This window comes from Scardinius erythrophthalmus (assembly GCF_964197995.2).
Source record: "Scardinius erythrophthalmus genome assembly, chromosome: 9".
Taxonomy (NCBI): Eukaryota; Metazoa; Chordata; class Actinopteri; order Cypriniformes; family Leuciscidae; genus Scardinius; species Scardinius erythrophthalmus.
The window spans coordinates 35,890,070-35,912,336 of NC_138229.1; the positions used below are offsets into that span (position 1 = coordinate 35,890,070).

Sequence of the window (22,267 nt, forward strand, 5' to 3'; positions counted from 1 at the left end):
CACGGAGAAGAGGAAGAGTTGCGTTTGTAGAGTGTGTTTGTCGCCATGTCGTCGAGACGCTGTTATTTTCATCCCGGAGTCCAATAACCTTTGTTTGGCCTTCCCAGGGACGCTGTAGGTACTTAGAGATCAATGGTTAGAATTTATGTTTAACTCGGTTCCCGAAAATTATAATCCACATGTGACTAAGAGGCGTGACCTTTCCGGGCAACGTGCGCTAAGCTGCTGTCGAATCACAACACAGGAACTGCTGGCACAATCAGAACTCGTTACGTATTTCTGAAGGAGGTACTTCATAGAACAAGGAAGTCATCAGCCCGTTCTTAGGGCAGTGAAAACAGCGATATACAGATAAGTAAATTGTGTGAAAAATACTGTGTTTTTTTACACGCGAAACATGAACACATGTTATATTGCACACTGTAAACACAATCAAAGCTTCAAAAACAAACGTGAGTAAGAGAGAACAGGGTCTATAGATTACTATTAACTAGAGTGATCATATAAAAACCTTTAAGTTAAAGAATATAAAATCCATGTCATACAGGCTACAGATCTGGTAATAAAGCAAATAGCTTCCTCAAAACGGTCAGACATGATATACAATATCTTAATACACACCTTCCTGGTGGGTAATGTTCACAAAATTATTGCTCTATAATTATTAATTATTAAGCGCAATAATTGTTAACCTCTTTCACAGAAGTCCGCCCTTCCCCTTTGTACAAGATTCGCTTTCTTGTCACAAGATGTTTTATACCTCACTGGTACAGGTTGTTTCTGGAAAAATATAATTTTAAAGTATTAAACATGAGATTTAAAAATCGGTGGATTCTGAAAATAATCTCCATTTCAGTGGCCCTTTTTTTGCTGATCTATCTAGGACAAATAACAAATTGTCCTCATAAGAAAGAGCTGGTATTGAATCACTTACTAAAGCAGGATGTTGGAGAACTACAGGCTTGTTCTGCTATTATCCAAGGAGACATGGACGGAGTGGACAAGGACATTTTCGGGAAGCTCTTGGCCTCGAAAAAAAAGAGGAAATTCCTGCTGTCCGAATCATTCTATCTCAACGCAACCAAGGATTGTCCATCCTACATCCGAGACAGAGGGTTCCTGATGTTTTCTCTCAGTAAAGAGGAGCGAGATTTCCCCATTGCTTACTCAATGGTGATCCACGAGAAGATTGAGATGTTTGAAAGGCTCTTAAGGGCCATTTACACTCCTGACAATGTGTACTGTGTTCATGTGGACCAGAAGTCACCTGAGATCTTTAAAGAAGCAGTTAGGGCCATTGTGTCCTGCCTGACCAACGTGTTTGTGGCCAGCAAACTGGAGAATGTGATCTACGCTTCCTGGTCTCGAGTTCAAGCGGACATCAACTGCATGCAGGATCTGCGCACGTCACCTGTCCAGTGGAGGTATCTGCTCAACACCTGTGGCAGTGATTTCCCCCTTAAAACCAATGGAGAAATTATTCAGTCTTTAAAACTCCTGAACGGAAAGAACAGTTTGGAGTCCGAGACCGTAAACTCCAAAAAAGTGCGCTGGCAGTATCATTACAATGTTACGAATGTTGTGACTCGGACCAATGTTACAAAGTCACCCCCGCCTATACAGAGCCCTATGTTCTCAGGAAATGCTTACTTTGTGGTCTCAAGAGAGTTTGTGGATCACATCTTCAAAACCAAAGAGATTCAAGATTTCATGGAATGGGAGAAAGACACATACAGTCCAGATGAGCACATGTGGGCTACGTTACAGCGGATGCATTCAGTACCAGGATCCAACCCTCCAAACAGAAAGTACGAGCAATCAGACATGAACTCAATTGCTCGTCTAGTGAAGTGGAGCTACCATGAAGGAGATCTAAAGCGTGGGGCTCCCTACCCACCATGCACTGGGACGTACAGACGGGCAGTGTGTGTCTATGGAGCTGGGGACTTGAAATGGATTGTGAGGCAACACCATCTTTTGGCAAACAAGTTTGATCCAGAAGTAGATGATGTAGCAATCAAATGTATGGAAGCTTTTTTAAGGTACAAAGCTATTTATGGTCGATCATTAATAACAGTTAAAAAATCGGACATTATTTTATGATGTTTTAATGACAGGTACAGCATCTATTTGTATATTTTTCTAAATATTATAGGAATCTTTTTATGGATATGAATGTAAATGTAATAAAGTATATTATAAACATTTATATATTTAAAGTTGGTCATATTAATAGGATGATGCAAATCTTCAAATACTTTCAATTAAATTAATCATTTGTGTTTAAAAATGATTTGTACACTTTAGAGAAGCTCTCTTTGTGTTACAATTAATACTTCATATAAACCAACAGATTTGGAAATAACTTAACATCAATAAATCATTACTTAGACTACCTATAGTTAGAAAATGAAACCTTTCTCCATATAAATATTGATGCAGAATCAGAAAACAATGAGTTAATGAAAACTACACTCTTCAAGTGGAAAAGCAGAAAACCCTCTCCGTTTCACAATGGTTAATTTAAATGAAAAACAAAAAAACAAAAATAAAACTAACAAAAACTTAATGTTGGAGAATTACAGTTAGAGCCCATCACGAGCCCAGTGTGCTCAATGAAGACCAGGAGTCAAAGTAACGAGAGAGAGTTTACTAAAGACAAATTTCTCCAGACTTCCAAAGGTCGTAGAAATTAGTAAGAGGATCCAGGCTTGAACTAACTTAGGATACAGAAACACATGTACTTTTACCCTCGTGAAAAATAAATATACTGAAATGTATTTTAAATATATTTATTTTATGCTAAGTATACTACAAATACATTTACATATTTATGTACTTAATATAAATACCCTGCAATTGTATTTTTTATATATTAAACTGGTATTCTTAAAGTCTGCTTAATTGGAACAAGTATTTTTGTATGGTCCAAGATATTCTTGCGTATATTTTATTGTGCTAAAAGGAAACTATTGCAAGTATACTTAAGGTACACTTTAAATATCTTGCATTTAAATTATACAGTGATCATACTATCCTTACTATTAGTGATATTAAACGCATTTTAGGCTTAATATTAAGAAATGTGCATTGTGCAATAAAGAAGAACTCCAAATAAAATATTTATATAAGTATCAAGCAATATATCAGTAAATATATTAATGGGTTTGTAGTATAGTTAGTCCGGAATAAAATGTAGGCCTATTTTAAATACATTTTGGCATAGGTTTTTTTCACTAGGGCAGACTCTGCATTCATTGCCTCTGACATGTTTTCACCGTCACAAACCTAACTCTTAAGAAAATCCAAAGTTACCTAAACTCATAATTACGAGTTGTGCTGATGTTCATGTGCATTTTATCTCATAAATACATTCTTTCTGACATGACTTGAAAACTGTAACTGCCGAAGCTAAACCTTGACCCCCATTGGACTGCCCCAACGTCCTACCATTGTTTGAACCAGAAGTTGACACGTCAGACCGCTATGCTTGATCTATGTTTCGAACACATCATAAAGCCAATACCATCACACTCACCAACAGTCGGTTTTGCTGTACTTTTGCTAAACAACCGAACTCGCTAGAGTGCACACTATTGGGAATCTGTGTTGCAGATTTGGCACATTTGTCAGAGGGAAACCTTTAGAGTCTAGAAACTTATTGCAGCTAAACAAGTCTCACCATGTATTTCAAATCTGAGAATGATGAAATAATTTTTTAGATGAAGTCTTTTAGAGACTTTCTTTTTGTGTAAACCAAAGAAAATGTGAGGTATGAACTGAAACATCTAGTTTGTTTCTGCTAACAGATGCTATAATGGCAGACTTTCCAAACACAACTTTTGCCTACAGCGCAAATGTAAGTTACATTCAACAACTTAAATAATTTTATTTGCAAATTGCTCAAGAACTTCTTCAGTAATTTATTTTTGATGAATCCTGTTGACATGATTAACAGTACAATTCAGTGAACTGTATTTGAGTTCTACACTGTAAAATAGAATCAGTAAGACTTACTTTAAAAAACCATGCAAACCGATTGTCTAAAAAACAAAAAACAACAAAAAAAAAAACAAGTGAAATAAGAATAGTATGTTGTACTGACAAATGTTTCGTTAGTGTAGTTCAGTTACACAAGAGTTCTAGTTCTTTACTTATATAAAATGTAATTGTAACCATTGTTGTGGTTTGCATGCTGAATGTTGAAGTCTGTGTGTGAATAAGGCATGGTCGTCACCCCCCTTACTTTGTTTACCTGTGTAAAGGTTTTTAAAACTGGTCATCCTTTGATATTTTTTGTTATGGTAGTCTACTAACAATAGCTTTATGGCTGCAAAAATTAAGAAAAATACAACAAAGTAGGCGAAGTTGATTCCATATTTAAATAGACCTTTGCTATAATAGCTGTTCGGTTTGTAGTTTTCCTTTACTCCCTCTATAGTGTATAGAGGGTTAGTTACACTAAACATGTAGATTTAGGACTAATTACTCATTCCTGTGCATTGTTACACACTCTTTTGGGTATTTTTTATAGGTTATCTACTTATCACCTAAATGTTGTCCTTTATTTCTTTAAATACTAGGGGGTTGAAAGATAATGTAAAACGTAAGGCTATTTTTCTTTTTTGTAAGGAAAAAACGCCCTAGCAACCACCCAGAATACTCTAGCAACTGCCTAGCAACACCCTAGCATACCACCCAGAATACCTTAGCAACCACCTAGCAACCACCCAGAATACCCTAGCAACAAACTAGCAACACCATAGCAACCACCCAGAATACCCTAGCAACTGCCAAGCAACGCCCCAGCAACCACCAAGAACACCCTAGCAACTGCCTAGCAACACCCTAGCAACCACCCAGAATACCCTAGCAACTGCCTAGCAACGCCCTAGCAACCGCCTAGCAACCACCAAGAATACCCTAGCAACCGCCTAGCAACACCATAGCAACCACCCAGAACACCCTAGCAACTGCCTAGCAATGCCCTAGCAACCACCCAGAATACCCTAGCAACCGCCTAGCAACACCATAGCAACCACCCAGAACACCCTAGCAACGCCCTAGCAACCACCCAGAATACCCTAGCAACCGCCTAGCAACACCATAGCAACCACCCAGAACACCCTAGCAACTGCCTAGCAACGCCCTAGCAACCACCCAGAATACCCTAGTGACTGTCTACAAACACCCTAGCAACCACCCAGAACACCCTAGCAACTGCCTAGCAACACCCTAGCAACCACCCAGAATACCTTAGCAACCGCCTATTAACCACCCAGAATACCCTAGCAACCACCTAGCAACACCATAGCAACCACCCAGAATACCCTAGCAACCACCTAGCAACACCATAGCAATCACCCAGAATACCCTAGCAACTGCCTAGCAATGCCCTAGCAACCACCAAGAACACCCTAGCAACTGCCTAGCAACACCCTAGCAACCACCCAGAATACCCTAGCAACTGCCTAACAACACCATAGCAACCACCCTGAACACCCTAGCAACGCCCTAGCAACCACCCAGAATACCATAGCAACCGCCTAGCAACGCCCTAGCAACCACCCAGAATACCCTAGCAACCGCCTAGCAACACCATAGCAACCACCCAGAACACCCTAGCAACTGCCTAGCAACGCCCTAGCAACCACCCAGAATACCTTAGTGACTTTCTACAAACACCCTAGCAACCACCCAGAACACCCTAGCAACTGCCTAGCAACACCCTAGGAACCACCCAGAATACCTTAGCAACCACCTAGCAACCACCCAGAATACCCTAGCAACCACCTAGCAACACCATAGCAACCACCCAGAATACCCTAGCAACCACCTAGCAACGCCCTAGCAACCACCCAGAATACCCTAGCAACTGCCTAGCAACGTAGAGACATGGTTGTTGGCTCGTATGCAATCATGTACAACACCCTCGCAACCGGGTGGCGAAATTTGCCACTGCAAGCACCACTTCACATTTTCTTCAGGAAAGTGTCAAATCGACAGGCTCTGTAAGAACATACCTCACAATGGGGTAAAAGTTGCACCCCTGGGGGGCAGGAGCGTCCCAAAGTTTCCCATTGACTTACAATGGTGTAGGACGGCCCATGGGCCGTCCTACACATTGCATAGGGATTTTGTATTGAACGTAGTTCTGGATCACAGTGTCATAGAGACAAGGGGGTGGGCTCATTTTACTCAGACGACCAATCAGTCTCTCAGGATCATTGTGAAGCTATCTAGTCACGCCCTAGCAACCATTTAGAGCACCTTAGCAACAAGTCCCATAGACTTCCATTGAAAGAGATCAAAGGGATATCTCCGGACTGAATTGTCATAGAAACACAAGGGTGGTCTCGTTTGACTCGGGGCAGCAAACGGCCAATCATGAATCACGTCAACACTTCCTATTCCCTCCCTAGCAACCATTGTCGAGCACCTTAGCAACCAAAACCATAGAGGGATATCTTCCATTCTGATTGTCACAGAGACATGGGAGTTGGTTTATATCATTCATACTGACAAGTAGCTTTTGGAGTTTTATGATTGGCCGCTACCAAGCCACTCTCTAGCAACCAAACAGAGTACCCTAGCAACCATTTTGCAAGACCTATATCTCTGCATCAGAACATCATAAAGAGAAGGGGTTAACACAAGTTTGACTCAGGGCAGCACACAGCCATTCATGAGACACCACAACATTTGCTAGCCCCGCCATAGCAACCATTGTCGAGCACCTTAGCAACCAAAATCCATAGAGGGATATCTTTCATTCTGAATGTCACAGAGGAATGGGAGTTGGTTTATATCATTCACACTGACAATCAGCCTATGGAGTTTCATGATTGGCAGCTGCCAAGCCACTCCCTAGCAACCAAAAAAGAGTACCCTAGCAACCATTTTGCAAGACCTATTTCTCTGCATCAGAACATCGTATAGAGATTGGGTTAGGGGTTGGCTCTTTTGACTCATGCTAGCAAAGAGGAATTCCAACATGCTACACATGCTAGCTGTGAATAGCTACATGCTAATAGTGATTAGGTAAGTGCTAAATCATGCCAAGAAAATGCTAAGAACTCCAATAGTAATCATCTGTGACAACTACCAACCACTTAGTAACACCATAGCAACCACCCATAATACCTTAGCAACTGCCCTGAACACCCTAGCAACTGCCTAGCAACTCCCTAGCAACCACCCAAAATACCCTACCAACCACCTAGCAACACCATAGCAACCACCCAGAACACCCTAGCAACTACCTAGCAACACCGTAGCAACCACCCAGAATACCCTAGCAACTGCCTAGCAATGCCCTAGCAACCACCCAGAATACCCTAGCAACTGCCTAGCAACACCTTAGCAACCACCAACTATTTGAGTTTGGTTTAGACCAACTACTGAGGTTTATGGGATGTGTAAAAGGGAGTTTTAATTCATATCTTCTGTGTTTTAGGAGCCAGCCTGTGTGGGAGTACTTTCCTCTGGGGCCATCAAGTGTGACCTCACGCCACGGTTACACATGCAATATGCATATTAAATATAAAGTTCCAAATGGCAAAAACAAAAACAAAATTTCAGGGTGACCTTTTTCTAAAACGATATTGAAATGAAAGTTCATTTCTTTGTTTATAGGCAAACGTTCATCGACTTAAAATGCAGGAACATGAAGTTGTAAAAAAAGTTATAACCCTAATCTACAACCTTTAACCAATTTATTGCATACAACACTTACAGTAAAGCAGTCATGTATTTCAAAGAATAAACTCAACTTGTCTATGTGTACATGCAGGGCCGGCTCTAGCCCTTTGGTTGCCCTAGGCAAGATTGAGTTTTTGCGCCCCCCCCCCCAACCCCGCTCTTTATAAGAAATAAGAAAATTGATAAGTGTCAAGCCTTTATTTGTTATAATTTTGATGATTATGGCTTACAGCTTATGAAAACCCCAAATTCAAAATCACAGAAAATTAGAATTGATATGAATTGATATGTCATAAGCTGTAAGCCATAACAAAGTCTTGAAATATCTCACTTTGCATGTAATGAGTCTATATAATATATTAGTTTCACCTTATAAGTTGAATAATTGAAATAAATGAACTTTTGCACGATATTCTAATTTTTCGAGTTTCACCTGTAGTCACTCCAACACTTCAACAAGCAAAATATTACTTAAATGATACACTCTAATAAATTGCACATACAAAAATGCTACAAAGAATGTTCATTGATGAACAAACAAAAATGCTCTAATAGTCACTCCAACACTTCAACAAGCAAATTATGACTTGAAGAATCAACTGTAAATTGTTTATACACAAATTCTACAAAGAATGTTCAAGGATATTTACCAAATTGGATTAATTTAAGCAAATTATGACCATTAAACTGGTTTAACTATACCTTCTACAAACAAATATGCTATTATGGATAATGTATGTACCACTACAAAATTAAAATATTTAAGTTCTTTTAGTTCTATCTCAAATAATAAAATATTAACAGTTGTTTCTGCCATTTTTATTCACCTTCAAAGTAACTATAGCTAGCAAACTATAGCTTAGTGACAGCAATGAAACGTCCAATATTAGGTGATGTAGGCTACAATACTAAGTAAATTTATTTCATTGGACACCTTAATAGCTAAGATAAGAAGACTTACTCTATACTGAGCTTTATCTTTTATCTTCTTCCTTTCTCCGTTTTCGTCCCTGTGCACCAGAGGTTTAGTATGGGATCAAATTCCCGCCAAATATATAGCGGTCGCGTATAAAAAAATAATAAGCGTAAATCAAAAATTTAAAAACACATGTAAAAATATATTGCACAAACTGAAAAAAAGAATGCAAAATGATCAGAATAGCAAACAACGTGGTCACGGATCAAAATATAATAAGCGTGAATAAAGAAATAACAAGCATGAATAAAAACTTTAAACACATTAAAAGTTATTTTGCACAAAACTTAAACTTATGGTCATGCTTTGTTAAAAAGTATGGTTTTATTACTGTGTACTTTGTGCTTTCTTGCATTTTCTGCTCATATTTTACTCTTTTGTACGCTTGTGATGTTTTTCTCTTCGCTCTTCTTTCTATGTTCTGCGCTTGCTCTTCCAAATGTTGCAGTTCGAGTTTCATGTAAATTAGGGCGGGCTTAAGCGTCACCATTGGTCCACTAGTTCTAGATTGACAGATACTCCTCTAGCCAATCAATCGAAGAGGGGAGTTGACGTCACACCAATGCGACTCGTGGCTACTGATGCTTACTTGTTATACAGGGGAAGACGACCATCAACAGGACACCTTTAAACTGCATGTGTGCCTGCAACTCAAACTGTTGCCGGTATACGTATACCTGGCAATATGGTATAGTTAAATTCGTCATCCTAACAACGACCTGTTACAGTTATGCCTGTCTGATGATCCATCATTCACCTCTAATGCACTGGACCTGGCACCGCGAACGTCGATCTTCTCCAAGCAGCCACCACCACCTACTGGCCGTTTTACTTTCATATTTAAAATCATATTTAATCAATAACAAGGATGTGTAATGTCGGTCCTGACTCCTGGGTGCAGAGTTTAGCTCCTTCAACCCTAATCAAACACACCTGAACCAGCTAATCATCGTCTTTAGGATATTTAAGACAGGTGAGGTTTTTAATCGGAGTTGACGCTAAACTCTGCAGGACAGCGGCACTCTAGAAACAACGTTACCTATCGCTGATGGAGATGTTACTGTATTCAAATTTTAAGCTATATTTAAAACATTAATTCTAAAGTAATATGCAATTATGTAGCTATGTAAGTAAACACAGTAAGTTTGTAATAAACCACTGTATTAAATTCAACTGGTTTCTCTATATCTTCTCTGTAACACAATCATTTTCAATAATCTTGTCAAATTTGGCGAGGTTAATAAAAAAAAGGTAGGCAATGCGTTGCGGCGACAGGTCAAAGTCCTAAAGTCTTCAGACAATGGCCGTTTTTAACTTAGTTTTTGCGACGAATTGTAGTGTTTCATAATTGCAGGATGTTTCGCTAACAGCAGCCTTAACATATTGGCATCATGAGCCAAGTAATATTGTTTAACACCAATTACCTGTGTGCACATTAACATTCTCATGTATCTAAAAAAAAAATGAATTTAATTATTTATGTCCAGAGTTCAGATAGCTTTACTGCTTGAAAGTCTTTGTAAAGTTAAATTGAACTGCCGTCTTCCCTTGTAAGTGTAGCACTCCTGAAAAAGAGTATAATGATTAAAGAAAAATGAAACAAAAGAGAGTGCAGCAGTGCTTCTTTGTTGTTATATTTACTCAGAATGAAGTGCTTCACGGGCGCGCACCACCCACTGAAGTGTGCGGTGACGTAATCACGCTGGTATGCCAAGCGAAAATAATTAATTTAATAAATGCACATATCAAAGCACAAATAAGAAATTGAACAGTATATAAAAGTATTAGAAAATAACATTTTAGTATATTATAATGGGATTGAAGAAATTGTACAAACATAAACAGCTTGTACCACGAGTCGCATTAGTGTGACGTCAACTCCCCTCTTCGATTGATTGGCTAGAGGAGTATCTGTCAATCTAGAACTAGTGGACCAATGGTGACGCTTAAGCCCGCCCTAATTTACATGAAACTCGAACTGCAACATTTGGAAGAGCAAGCGCAGAACATAGAAAGAAGAGCGAAGAGAAAAACATCACAAGCGTACAAAAGAGTAAAATATGAGCAGAAAATGCAAGAAAGCACAAAGTACACAGTAATAAAACCATACTTTTTAACAAAGCATGACCATAAGTTTAAGTTTTGTGCAAAATAACTTTTAATGTGTTTAAAGTTTTTATTCATGCTTGTTATTTCTTTATTCACGCTTATTATATTTTGATCCGTGACCACGTTGTTTGCTATTCTGATCATTTTGCATTATTTTTTTCAGTTTGTGCAATATATTTTTACATGTGTTTTTAAATTTTTGATTCACGCTTATTATTTTTTTATACGTGACCGCTATATATTTGGCGGGAATTTGATCCCATAGTTTAGACCGCTTCATTTTCGATCAACGCGCCAGCAGCTGAGCACTTCCCTAACGTAACGTAACGCAACCCTCCCGCCACCCGCCAATCCAGAAATGGTCGACAAAAATCATAAATTCAATCTAATAATCAGGTTGACAAGTAATTAAACGTGTGGTTGAGGGGGCGCCCTTTGCCCTTTGATCATGTTTAATAAACATGTTTTATTTCGCATTTCGTTCTAATTTTATGATTAATATGGGAAGTAGATAGGGCGACACTAGAGTGCGTCCGCGCCCCCAACACATTTGTCGCCCTAGGCAACCGCCTAGTTCGCCTATAGCAATCGCCGGCCCTGTGTACATGTACACTGCAAAAAAATGCTTTCTTAATTAGTATTTTTGTTTTGTTTCCAGTCCAAATATCTAAAAATTCTTACATCAAGAAGCATTTACTAGAGAAGTAAAATGACATAAGAAATTCTATTTTGTTTTCAGATAAACAGAAAGTAATTTAAGTAATTTTTGCTTAAAACAAGCTAAATTATCTGCCAGTGCATGGGGTAAGAAAAATAATCTTGTTTTCCATTTGAATTAAGATTTTTTTTCTGGTTTTCCATTTGAATTAAGATTATTTTTCTTACCCCACTGGCAGATAATTTAGCTTGTTTTAAGCAAAAATTACTTAAATTACTTTCTGTTTATCTGAAAACAAAATAGAATTTCTTATGTCATTTTACTTCTCTAGTAAATGTTTCTTGATTTAAGAATTTTTAGATATTTGGACTGGAAACAACACAAAAATAATAAGTAAGAAAAGCATTTTTTTGCAGTGTAGTAACACAAACAACTGTAATGTGTGTTCTATGAGCACAATGTGTTTAACACAATTACAATTATGAAAATACAAAGAAATGCATACCTGACAGCGGAGAGACACACAGCAGTGTGTGAGTTCCCTGAGTGAAAAACTCAAGACACTCACACAGCACTGCGTGAGGGTTTTCTGGTTACAGATTTCCAAACACTATTCTGCCAGTTTCCCTTAAATACCAAGACCAGAAAAAAAGAGTTGTAAATGTTTATTACACAAATATTGTTGGATTTGTTGGACCTACTTTCGCACACCTGGTTTTGGGGTTGAGGAGCTATGATTATAGATATCTTGAAAGGACAGAACCAAAAAGGAGAACAGAATTCTTGTAATTGCTTATACTGACACTTCAAACACTGCAACAAAAAAAAAAGAAGCTTTTTTTTCCTTAGTATTTTCTACATTTTCTATAAAAAAATTCTTAAATCTTAATTATGTGAACCAGCTTTCCGTTAGGGAAATGCCACTGTAGTGGCATATTTAGTATTTGTCTGCATAGGTTTCTACCTCGCTATACCTCACTGCCTACCCGCCACACCATAAGCTGCTTTATAGGGGTAGTTGAGCCATAGCCCTCATGATTCCTGCTGATCTATGAATCCTAGCAGCCTGGGTGTCGGCAACTATTAACTTTTCTCTACACTTCACTCAGTCCTCCTAACTTACTCATTTGTTTTATTTGTAATTTGTTGTTTTGTTTCCTGATTTCGCTCTCTAAGAGCCTTATGTATCTATGTGCGTGTGTACATATGCGTATATGTATATGCATATATATATGAAGAGTTCAGATGCAAAAGCCTCTAAGTGCCATCTGAAATTTTCTTCTAGAATGGTCATTTTTATCAAGCTTGTATATTTAAGTTCAGTAATTTCACTTAAGTGGCAATGAAAATTACCTATTAATTGTCATTTAAGTGAAATTACTGAACATAAATATATGAGCTTGATAAAAATTACCATTCTAGAAGAAATTTTCAGATGGCACTTAGAGGCTTTTGCATCTGAACTCTTCATATATATTTGTCTGGTAATTGATTGACTTATTTTTATTTATTTATTTATTTATTATAATTTTTTTTTTGTGTGTGTGTGTGTGTCTAACTGGCTACCGGGGTTGGGGGGAGGGATATGGGATGAAACTACAAAAAGACATTTGTTTTGAAGAATTGTTCATTCTGAAAACACAAAATGGAGACTTATATTGTATTATGTTGCAAGTATTGTTTGAACGCTGTATCCAATAAAAATATATGAAAAAATAAAAATAAAAATCTTAAATCAAGATGAATGTACAAATTAAGTAAAGTGGCATAAGATATCATGTCTTGTTTTATGGAGAAAAAAAAGTAAGTATTAATTCAATCAGAAACAAGATTATTTATCATACCTCACTGGCAGATAATTTTGCGTCTTAAGTGAAAACTCACATAATATCTTATGCCATTTTACTTATCTAGTAAATGTATCTTGATTTAAGAATTTTTAGATATTTGGACCAGAAACAAGACAAGTAAGTAAGAAAGAACAGGGTCTATAGATTACTATTAACTAGAGTGATCATATAAAAACCTTTAAGTTAAAGAATATTAAATCCATGTCATACAGGCTACAGATCTGGTAATAAAACAAATAGCTTCCTCAAAGCGGTTAGATGTGATATACAATACCATGGTTGGTGTACACACCTTCCTGGTTGGAGATTTTCACATCAACCTCTGTGCAATAATTGTTAACCTCTTTCACAGAAGTCCGCCCTACCCCTTTTTACAAGATTCGCTTTCTTGTCACAAGATGTTTTATACCTCACTGGTACAGGTTGTTTCTGGAAAAATATAATTTTAAAGTATTAAACATGAGATTTAAAAATCGGTGGATTCTGAAAATAATCTCCATTTCAGTGGCCCTTTTTTTGCTGATCTATCTAGGACAAATAACAAATTGTCCTCATAAGAAAGAGCTGGTATTGAATCACTTACTAAAGCAGGATGTTGGAGAACTACAGGCTTGTTCTGCTATTATCCAAGGAGACATGGACGGAGTGGACAAGGACATTTTCGGGAAGCTCTTGGCCTCGAAAAAAAAGAGGAAATTCCTGCTGTCCGAATCATTCTATCTCAACGCAACCAAGGATTGTCCATCCTACATCCGAGACAGAGGGTTCCTGATGTTTTCTCTCAGTAAAGAGGAGCGAGATTTCCCCATTGCTTACTCAATGGTGATCCACGAGAAGATTGAGATGTTTGAAAGGCTCTTAAGGGCCATTTACACTCCTGACAATGTGTACTGTGTTCATGTGGACCAGAAGTCACCTGAGATCTTTAAAGAAGCAGTTAGGGCCATTGTGTCCTGCCTGACCAACGTGTTTGTGGCCAGCAAACTGGAGAATGTGATCTACGCTTCCTGGTCTCGAGTTCAAGCGGACATCAACTGCATGCAGGATCTGCGCACGTCACCTGTCCAGTGGAGGTATCTGCTCAACACCTGTGGCAGTGATTTCCCCCTTAAAACCAATGGAGAAATTATTCAGTCTTTAAAACTCCTGAACGGAAAGAACAGTTTGGAGTCCGAGACCGTAAACTCCAAAAAAGGTGCGCTGGCAGTATCATTACAATGTTACGAATGTTGTGACTCGGACCAATGTTACAAAGTCACCCCCGCCAAAACAGAGCCCTATGTTCTCAGGAAATGCTTACTTTGTGGTCTCAAGAGAGTTTGTGGATCACATCTTCAAAACCAAAGAGATTCAAGATTTCATGGAATGGGAGAAAGACACATACAGTCCAGATGAGCACATGTGGGCTACGTTACAGCGGATGCATTCAGTACCAGGATCCAACCCTCCAAACAGAAAGTACGAGCAATCAGACATGAACTCAATTGCTCGTCTAGTGAAGTGGAGCTACCATGAAGGAGATCTAAAGCGTGGGGCTCCCTACCCACCATGCACTGGGACGTACAGACGGGCAGTGTGTGTCTATGGAGCTGGGGACTTGAAATGGATTGTGAGGCAACACCATCTTTTGGCAAACAAGTTTGATCCAGAAGTAGATGATGTAGCAATCAAATGTATGGAAGCTTTTTTAAGGTACAAAGCTATTTATGGTCGATCATTAATAACAGTTAAAAAATCGGACATTATTTTATGATGTTTTAATGACAGGTACAGCATCTATTTGTATATTTTTCTAAATATTATAGGAATCTTTTTATGGATATGAATGTAAATGTAATAAAGTATATTATAAACATTTATATATTTAAAGTTGGTCATATTAATAGGATGATGCAAATCTTCAAATACTTTCAATTAAATTAATCATTTGTGTTTAAAAATGATTTGTACACTTTAGAGAAGCTCTCTTTGTGTTACAATTAATACTTCATATAAACCAACAGATTTGGAAATAACTTAACATCAATAAATCATTACTTAGACTACCTATAGTTAGAAAATGAAACCTTTCTCCATATAAATATTGATGCAGAATCAGAAAACAATGAGTTAATGAAAACTACACTCTTCAAGTGGAAAAGCAGAAAACCCTCTCCGTTTCACAATGGTTAATTTAAATGAAAAACAAAAAAACAAAAATAAAACTAACAAAAACTTAATGTTGGAGAATTACAGTTAGAGCCCATCACGAGCCCAGTGTGCTCAATGAAGACCAGGAGTCAAAGTAACGAGAGAGAGTTTACTAAAGACAAATTTCTCCAGACTTCCAAAGGTCGTAGAAATTAGTAAGAGGATCCAGGCTTGAACTAACTTGGGATACAGAAACACATGTACTTTTACCCTCGTGAAAAATAAATATACTGAAATGTATTTTAAATATATTTATTTTATGCTAAGTATACTACAAATACATTTACATATTTATGTACTTAATATAAATACCCTGCAATTGTATTTTTTATATATTAAACTGGTATTCTTAAAGTCTGCTTAATTGGAACAAGTATTTTTGTATGGTCCAAGATATTCTTGCGTATATTTTATTGTGCTAAAGTGAAACTATTGCAAGCATACTTAAGGTACACTTTAAATATCTTGCATTTAAATTATACAGTGATCATACTATCCTTACTATTAGTGATATTAAACGCATTTTAGGCTTAATATTAAGAAATGTGCATTGTGCAATAAAGAAGAACTCCAAATAAAATATTTATATAAGTATCAAGCAATATATCAGTAAATATATTAATGGGTTTGTAGTATAGTTAGTATGGAATAAAATGTAGGCCTATTTTAAATACATTTTGGCATAGGTTTTTTTCTCTAGGGCAGACTCTGCATTCATTGCCTCTGGCATGTTTTCTCACCGTCACACACCTAACTCTTAAGAAAATCCAAAGTTACCAAAACTCATAATTACGAGTTGTGCTGATGTTCATGTGCATTTTATCTCATAAATACATTCTTTCTGACATGACTTGAAAACACTGTAACTGCCAAAGCTAAACCTTGACCCTCATTGGACTGCCCCAACGTCCTACCATTGTTTGAACCAGAAGTTGACACGTCAGACCGCTATGCTTGATCTATGTTTCGAACACATCATAAAGCCAATACCATCACACTCACCAACAGTCGGTTTTGCTGTACTTTTGCTAAACAACCGAACTCGCTAGAGTGCACACTATTGGGAATCTGTGTTGCAGATTTGGCACATTTGTCAGAGGGAAACCTTTAGAGTCTAGAAACTTATTGCAGCTAAACAAGTCTCACCATGTATTTCAAATCTGAGAATGATGAAATAATTTTTTAGATGAAGTCTTTTAGAGACTTTCTTTTTGTGTAAACCAAAGAAAATGTGAGGTATGAACTGAAACATCTAGTTTGTTTCTGCTAACAGATGCTATAATGGCAGACTTTCCAAACACAACTTTTGCCTACAGCGCAAATGTAAGTTACATTCAACAACTTAAAAAATGTATTTGCAAATTGCTCAAGAACTTCTTCAGTAATTTATTTTTGATGAATCCTGTTGACATGATTAACAGTACAATTCAGTGAACTGTATTTGAGTTCTACACTGTAAAATAGAATCAGTAAGACTTACTTTAAAAAACCATGCAAACCGATTGTCTAAAAAACAAATAACAAAAAAAAAAAAAACAAGTGAAATAAGAATAGTATGTTGTACTGACAAATGTTTCGTTAGTGTAGTTCAGTTACACAAGAGTTCTAGTTCTTTACTTATATAAAATGTAATTGTAACCATTGTTGTGGTTTGCATGCTGAATGTTGAAGTCTGTGTGCGAAATAAGGCATGGTCGTCACCCCCCCCCCCCCCCCCCCCGGGTGAGCGCCAGGGAAATAACTCCCAATAAGGAAACAGAGATAAGTTTTACCATCAGATAACGTGAGGAGGAATACAAAAATACACTTTATTATAAAATTACGAGTGCCAATAAAATTCTCTCGCTCTCAGGAATCTCCCAACATGACAAGAATAATTCTCTATGCTTAGGGTTAGTGGGAACAAGGCAGGCCGGCTGCAACTCAGGAGGTCGTCCAAAACCAAATCCAAATCCAGACACCACGCGCCCACACCAGAAGGAAGTGTTGTCAGCAGACACATCACACGGTGAAGCACACACTACCAAATGAAGCAGCTAGCCTGCCCTTTTCCACACAGAGTCCTCACTGGCTCCTGAAGAAAAAAAGAAAAAGAGGACACATTAACATAAAAAAACAAACAAACAAGAAAATTACACTAAATAATCAAAACGAAAGAACCAAAGCATTGTGATGTTATGTTCGGAGCATGACTCCAAATATTTTTGCACGCCAGCATATGGCAGATACTGAATGTTTACTTTGTTTACCTCTGTAAAGGTTTTTAAAACTGGTCATCCTTTGATATTTTTTGTTATGGTAGTCTACTAACAATAGCTTTATGGCTGCAAAAATTAAGAAAAATACAACAAAGTAGGCGAAGTTGATTCCATATTTAAATAGACCTTTGCTATAATAGCTGTTCGGTTTGTAGTTTTCCTTTACTCCCTCTATAGTGTATAGAGGGTTAGTTACACTAAACATGTAGATTTAGGACTAATTACTCATTCCTGTGCATTGTTACACTCTTTTGGGCATTTTTTATAGGTCATCTACTTATCACCTAAATGTTGTCCTTTATTTCTTTAAATACAAGGGGGTTGAAAGATAATGTAAAACGTAAGGCTATTTTTCTTTTTTGTAAGGAAAAAACGCCCTAGCAACCACCCAGAATACTCTAGCAACCGCCTAGCAACACCATAGCAACCACCCAGAATACCCTAGCAACTGCCTAGCAACACCATAGCAACCACCCAGAACACCCTAGCAACTGCCTAGCAACACCATAGCAACCACCCAGAACACCCTAGCAACTGCCTAGCAACACCCTAGCAACCACCCAGAATACCTTAGCAACCACCTAGCAACCACCCAGAATACCCTAGCAACAAACTAGCAACACCATAGCAACCACCCTGAATACCCTAGCAACTGCCAAGCAACACCCCAGCAACCACCAAGAACACCCTAGCAACTGCCTAGCAACGCCCTAGCAACCACCCAGAATACCCTAGTGACTGTCTACAAACACCCTAGCAACCACCCAGAACACCCTAGCAACTGCCTAGCAACACCCTAGCAACCACCCAGAATACCTTTGCAACCGCCTATTAACCACCCAGAATACCCTAGCAACCACCTAGCAACACCATAGCAACCACCCAGAATACCCTAGCAACCACCTAGCAACACCATAGCAACCACCCAGAATACCCTAGCAACTGCCTAGCAACGCCATAGCAACCACCAAGAACACCCTAGCAACTGCTTAGCAACACCCTAGCAACCACCCAGAATACCCTAGCAACTGCCTAACAACACCATAGCAACCACCCAGAACACCCTAGCAACGCCCTAGCAACCACCCAGAATACCCTAGCAACCGCCTAGCAACACCATAGCAACCACCCAGAACACCCTAGCAACTGCCTAGCAACGCCCTAGCAACCACCCAGAATACCTTAGTGACTTTCTACAAACACCCTAGCAACCACCCAGAACACCCTAGCAACTGCCTAGCAACACCCTAAAAAACCACCCAGAATACCTTAGCAACCGCCTAGCAACCACCCAGAATACCCTAGCAACCACCTAGCAACACCATAGCAACCACCCAGAATACCCTAGCAACGCCCTAGCAACGCCCTAGCAACCACCCAGAATACCCTAGCAACTGCCTAGCAACGTAGAGACATGGTTGTTGGCTCGTATGCAATCATGTACAACACCCTCGCAACCGGGTGGCGAAGTTTGCCACTGCAAGCACCACTTCACATTTTCCTCAGGAAGGTGTCAAATCGACAGGCTCTGTAAGAACCAGGGTTTCCGTTGTCCGGTAATTACCGGACATTGACCGGAAAAAAAATGAAATGTCCGACAAAATTAAATCTCTCCGGTCAAATTGTCCGATTAAAATTGCCTTATAATCCCGCCCCCCTAACACAATCTGAATTTGAGAATAAGCCTAAAATGTATAAAGCAAAAATACACCGACCTTTGGCAATGTTATAAAGGGAACAGGCTCTACCGTTTGAAAGTTATTAAACATTATTACATGGCTTGGTTGAATTCCAATGTGGAATGCGGTCTGTTATTTCTTGATATCAGACCGCTGCGAAGCACTAACGGCGCCAGGATTTTGATTGTAGGTGGGCCTCCAGAAAACTGGATGGGCCAGTTAAAATAAGCCAAAAAATGTAAAAAAATAAATAAAAACGGGTTCCCCTTCATCTCCGTTTCAGCGCTTTTCTGGGCACTGAGGACAGTGACTTAGTAGCCTACCTGAACTTTTTTTTTTTTTTGCTTTTTTAATACAATTACAATTTCATTTAATGTATTGTTTAATAAAATTATAGGCCTATTATTTTTAGTTTATTAACAGCAACAACAGCTGTAAAAGATGAAGTTGACGATCGCCATCTCCTTAGTGAACGCGCCTATAGAGAGAAATGCACATCATGGATTACTAGAGTAGCCTTTCTTTTCGTTTTAAATTGTTAAAAAGACATTTCAAGCTTTCTTAAGATATATTTCATGTCTGTGAGGCCTACGCTGAGTTCGTTAAATTAGGATGAGATGCACTCCCGTTCACGAGCAATGCAAGTGACCGAGCGGGCGCCTGCATGATTAGGCCAATCGTCTGCTATATTTGCTGCTTATTTATTAAATATAAAAAGTATTAAAAAATATTTTTAAAAAAATATTAAAATTAAGATACAATTTATACAAAACGAAATTCACTTCAACAAAGTCTTTCTACAAAACCAAACTTAATTAAGTGGTCAAAATCATGTCTGACCCGCTCCATGTCTCTCGATATTGCGCATCCTATCTTACTCGTGCGGTTCACTTTCTCATAATCAACATAAATTAAAAAATAACATTATAATATTTTAACAAATATTAAACTAAATGAGCTTATTTAATGGCTACAACACGTATAGACCTAGACTTTCTATTTGTACAAATTGCTACACATTCTTTTTATTCAGAATTTTGCACACAAGTTGAAAGGCATTTGTTTGTGCATGCATAGCAAAACATATCTGCAACATTTATCAAGTTCACTGATAATTATGCACGCATTTATTAATTATTATCTTAATGAATAATGAAACAAGGACGAACCATATAAACTGCGTTGTTTGAATGAAATGGATCGCAAATAGATCCGAATGAAGAAACGTACAAAACCATAGAAAATGGGTCTCGAGTGTTCCTACAGAGAGGGGGTTCTCGCTGCAGAATCGGATCAAGACGAAGCAGCGAAGTCGCCTAAAAAGGTTACGCGGCTTATGCGCATTGCAGGTTGTGGAGAGACACTGAAGTTCGCTTGAGTAAAAACAATAGGCTTCAGATATTCTATGTGGGGAAGGGAGATTGGTTTGTTAAACTATGAATGTGAAACGTACTCGGTTACTAACGTAACCTCGGTTCTCTCTAGAAGAGGGAACGAGTACTGCGTTTTGCTAAAAATGCTATGGGAAAAGTCTCTTTTCACGAAAACACTGAAGCAAAAAATTATCCTTAATTTTCATATATGTAAAACACGTTGCGGCAGCAGCAGACAGCTGAAGCAAGATGGCTTGTCTGCTCATTGGCTGCTCTGCGGCAACTGCATAAGCCTATCGAGCGCAGGCTGATGCAACATCAGGCCAATGAGGGCGCTTCGCGCCCTCCTCGCCACTTCCCGCCGAAACGGGCGTGGCTTATCCCTATAAAAGGAGCTCGAAAAGGCTGATTCACTCAATTTTGATCGCTGAAGCGAACCAGAGCAAACCAAACGCACGGCAGGGAACGCAGTACTCGTTCCCTCTTCTAGAGAGAACCGAGGTTACGTTAGTAACCGAGTACGTTCTCTTACGAGAGTTCTCTCGTACTGCGTTTTGCTAAAAACGCTATGGGAACCCCTTGCAAAACGCCGTGCGTGCCGGGACAAAAACACCAATCACCGGAAGCTAGTTCAGGCATACAGTGCATAATCACCGGATAGACTCACAGGGAGTCAGGGAATAAGGGAGGAAACCTAAATTCCCTAAACTGTAGCGTCCGTGGGTTACATTACCTCACGGGGAAAGTCTAAAGACGAAAGGGGTTTCCCCCGTCCTTATATAGACATGTCCTCAGACACGAATACATCACATAGCCAAGGCAAGGAGCCTGCACTAATGCGGGAAAACGTGGGTCTTACGTAGTTTGCCCAGTAAAATCGGCAGCGCATAGCGCCTGTAAGCAGATTACACCGACAAAAGCTTAGCCTGCAGGGCGGGAACCTCTAGGTTATAAAACCTAATAAATGTAGACGGCGAGGCCCAGCCCGCCGCCATACATATATCTTGTAAGGGAATCCCGCTAGACCAAGCCCACGAGGAAGCAACGCCTCTCGTGGAGTGCGCTCTAACTCCCAACGGGCATTGAATGCCTTTGGCAGTATAAGCCAGCGCTATGGCGTCAACTATCCATCTGGATAGACTCTGTTTCGAAACAGCCGTTCCTTTGGAACGACCGCTGAACGAGACAAAGAGCTGCTCTGTCTGTCTGAAGGCAGCAGAGCGGGATACATAAGTTCTTAAAGCCCTAACTGGGCAAAGAAAACTCGAGTCCCCCTCCTCACTCGACGCCGGCAGGGCAGCCAGGGAAATAAACTGAGCCCGAAAAGGCGTGTTGAGGGATTTCGGCACATAGCCGTGCTTAGGTTTGAGTATGACCTTAGAGTCATTAGGACCAAACTCCAAGCACGTCGGGCTCACAGAGAGCGCGTGCAGGTCGCCTATGCGCTTCACTGAAGCGAGAGCCATCAAAAAC

General features: G+C 39.0%; 1 protein-coding gene and 1 pseudogene across 2 annotated transcripts; both read left to right on the forward strand.

Annotated features, from left to right (window-relative positions):
- Positions 1–810: 810 nt before the first annotated feature.
- On the forward strand, positions 811–2,103 carry LOC308695636 (beta-1,3-galactosyl-O-glycosyl-glycoprotein beta-1,6-N-acetylglucosaminyltransferase 3-like; the record flags this gene model as incomplete). Its single annotated transcript, XM_081373821.1, has 1 exon — positions 811–2,103. One exon carries the CDS (start codon positions 811–813, stop codon positions 2,101–2,103), a length of 1,293 nt encoding a protein of 430 aa, XP_081229947.1.
- Positions 2,104–13,930: 11,827 nt separating this feature from the next.
- On the forward strand, positions 13,931–17,496 carry LOC308695637 (beta-1,3-galactosyl-O-glycosyl-glycoprotein beta-1,6-N-acetylglucosaminyltransferase 3-like; annotated as a pseudogene). The gene is made up of 2 exons: positions 13,931–14,986; positions 17,376–17,496. The product of its transcript is annotated as a beta-1,3-galactosyl-O-glycosyl-glycoprotein beta-1,6-N-acetylglucosaminyltransferase 3-like (transcript).
- Positions 17,497–22,267: the final 4,771 nt, after the last annotated feature.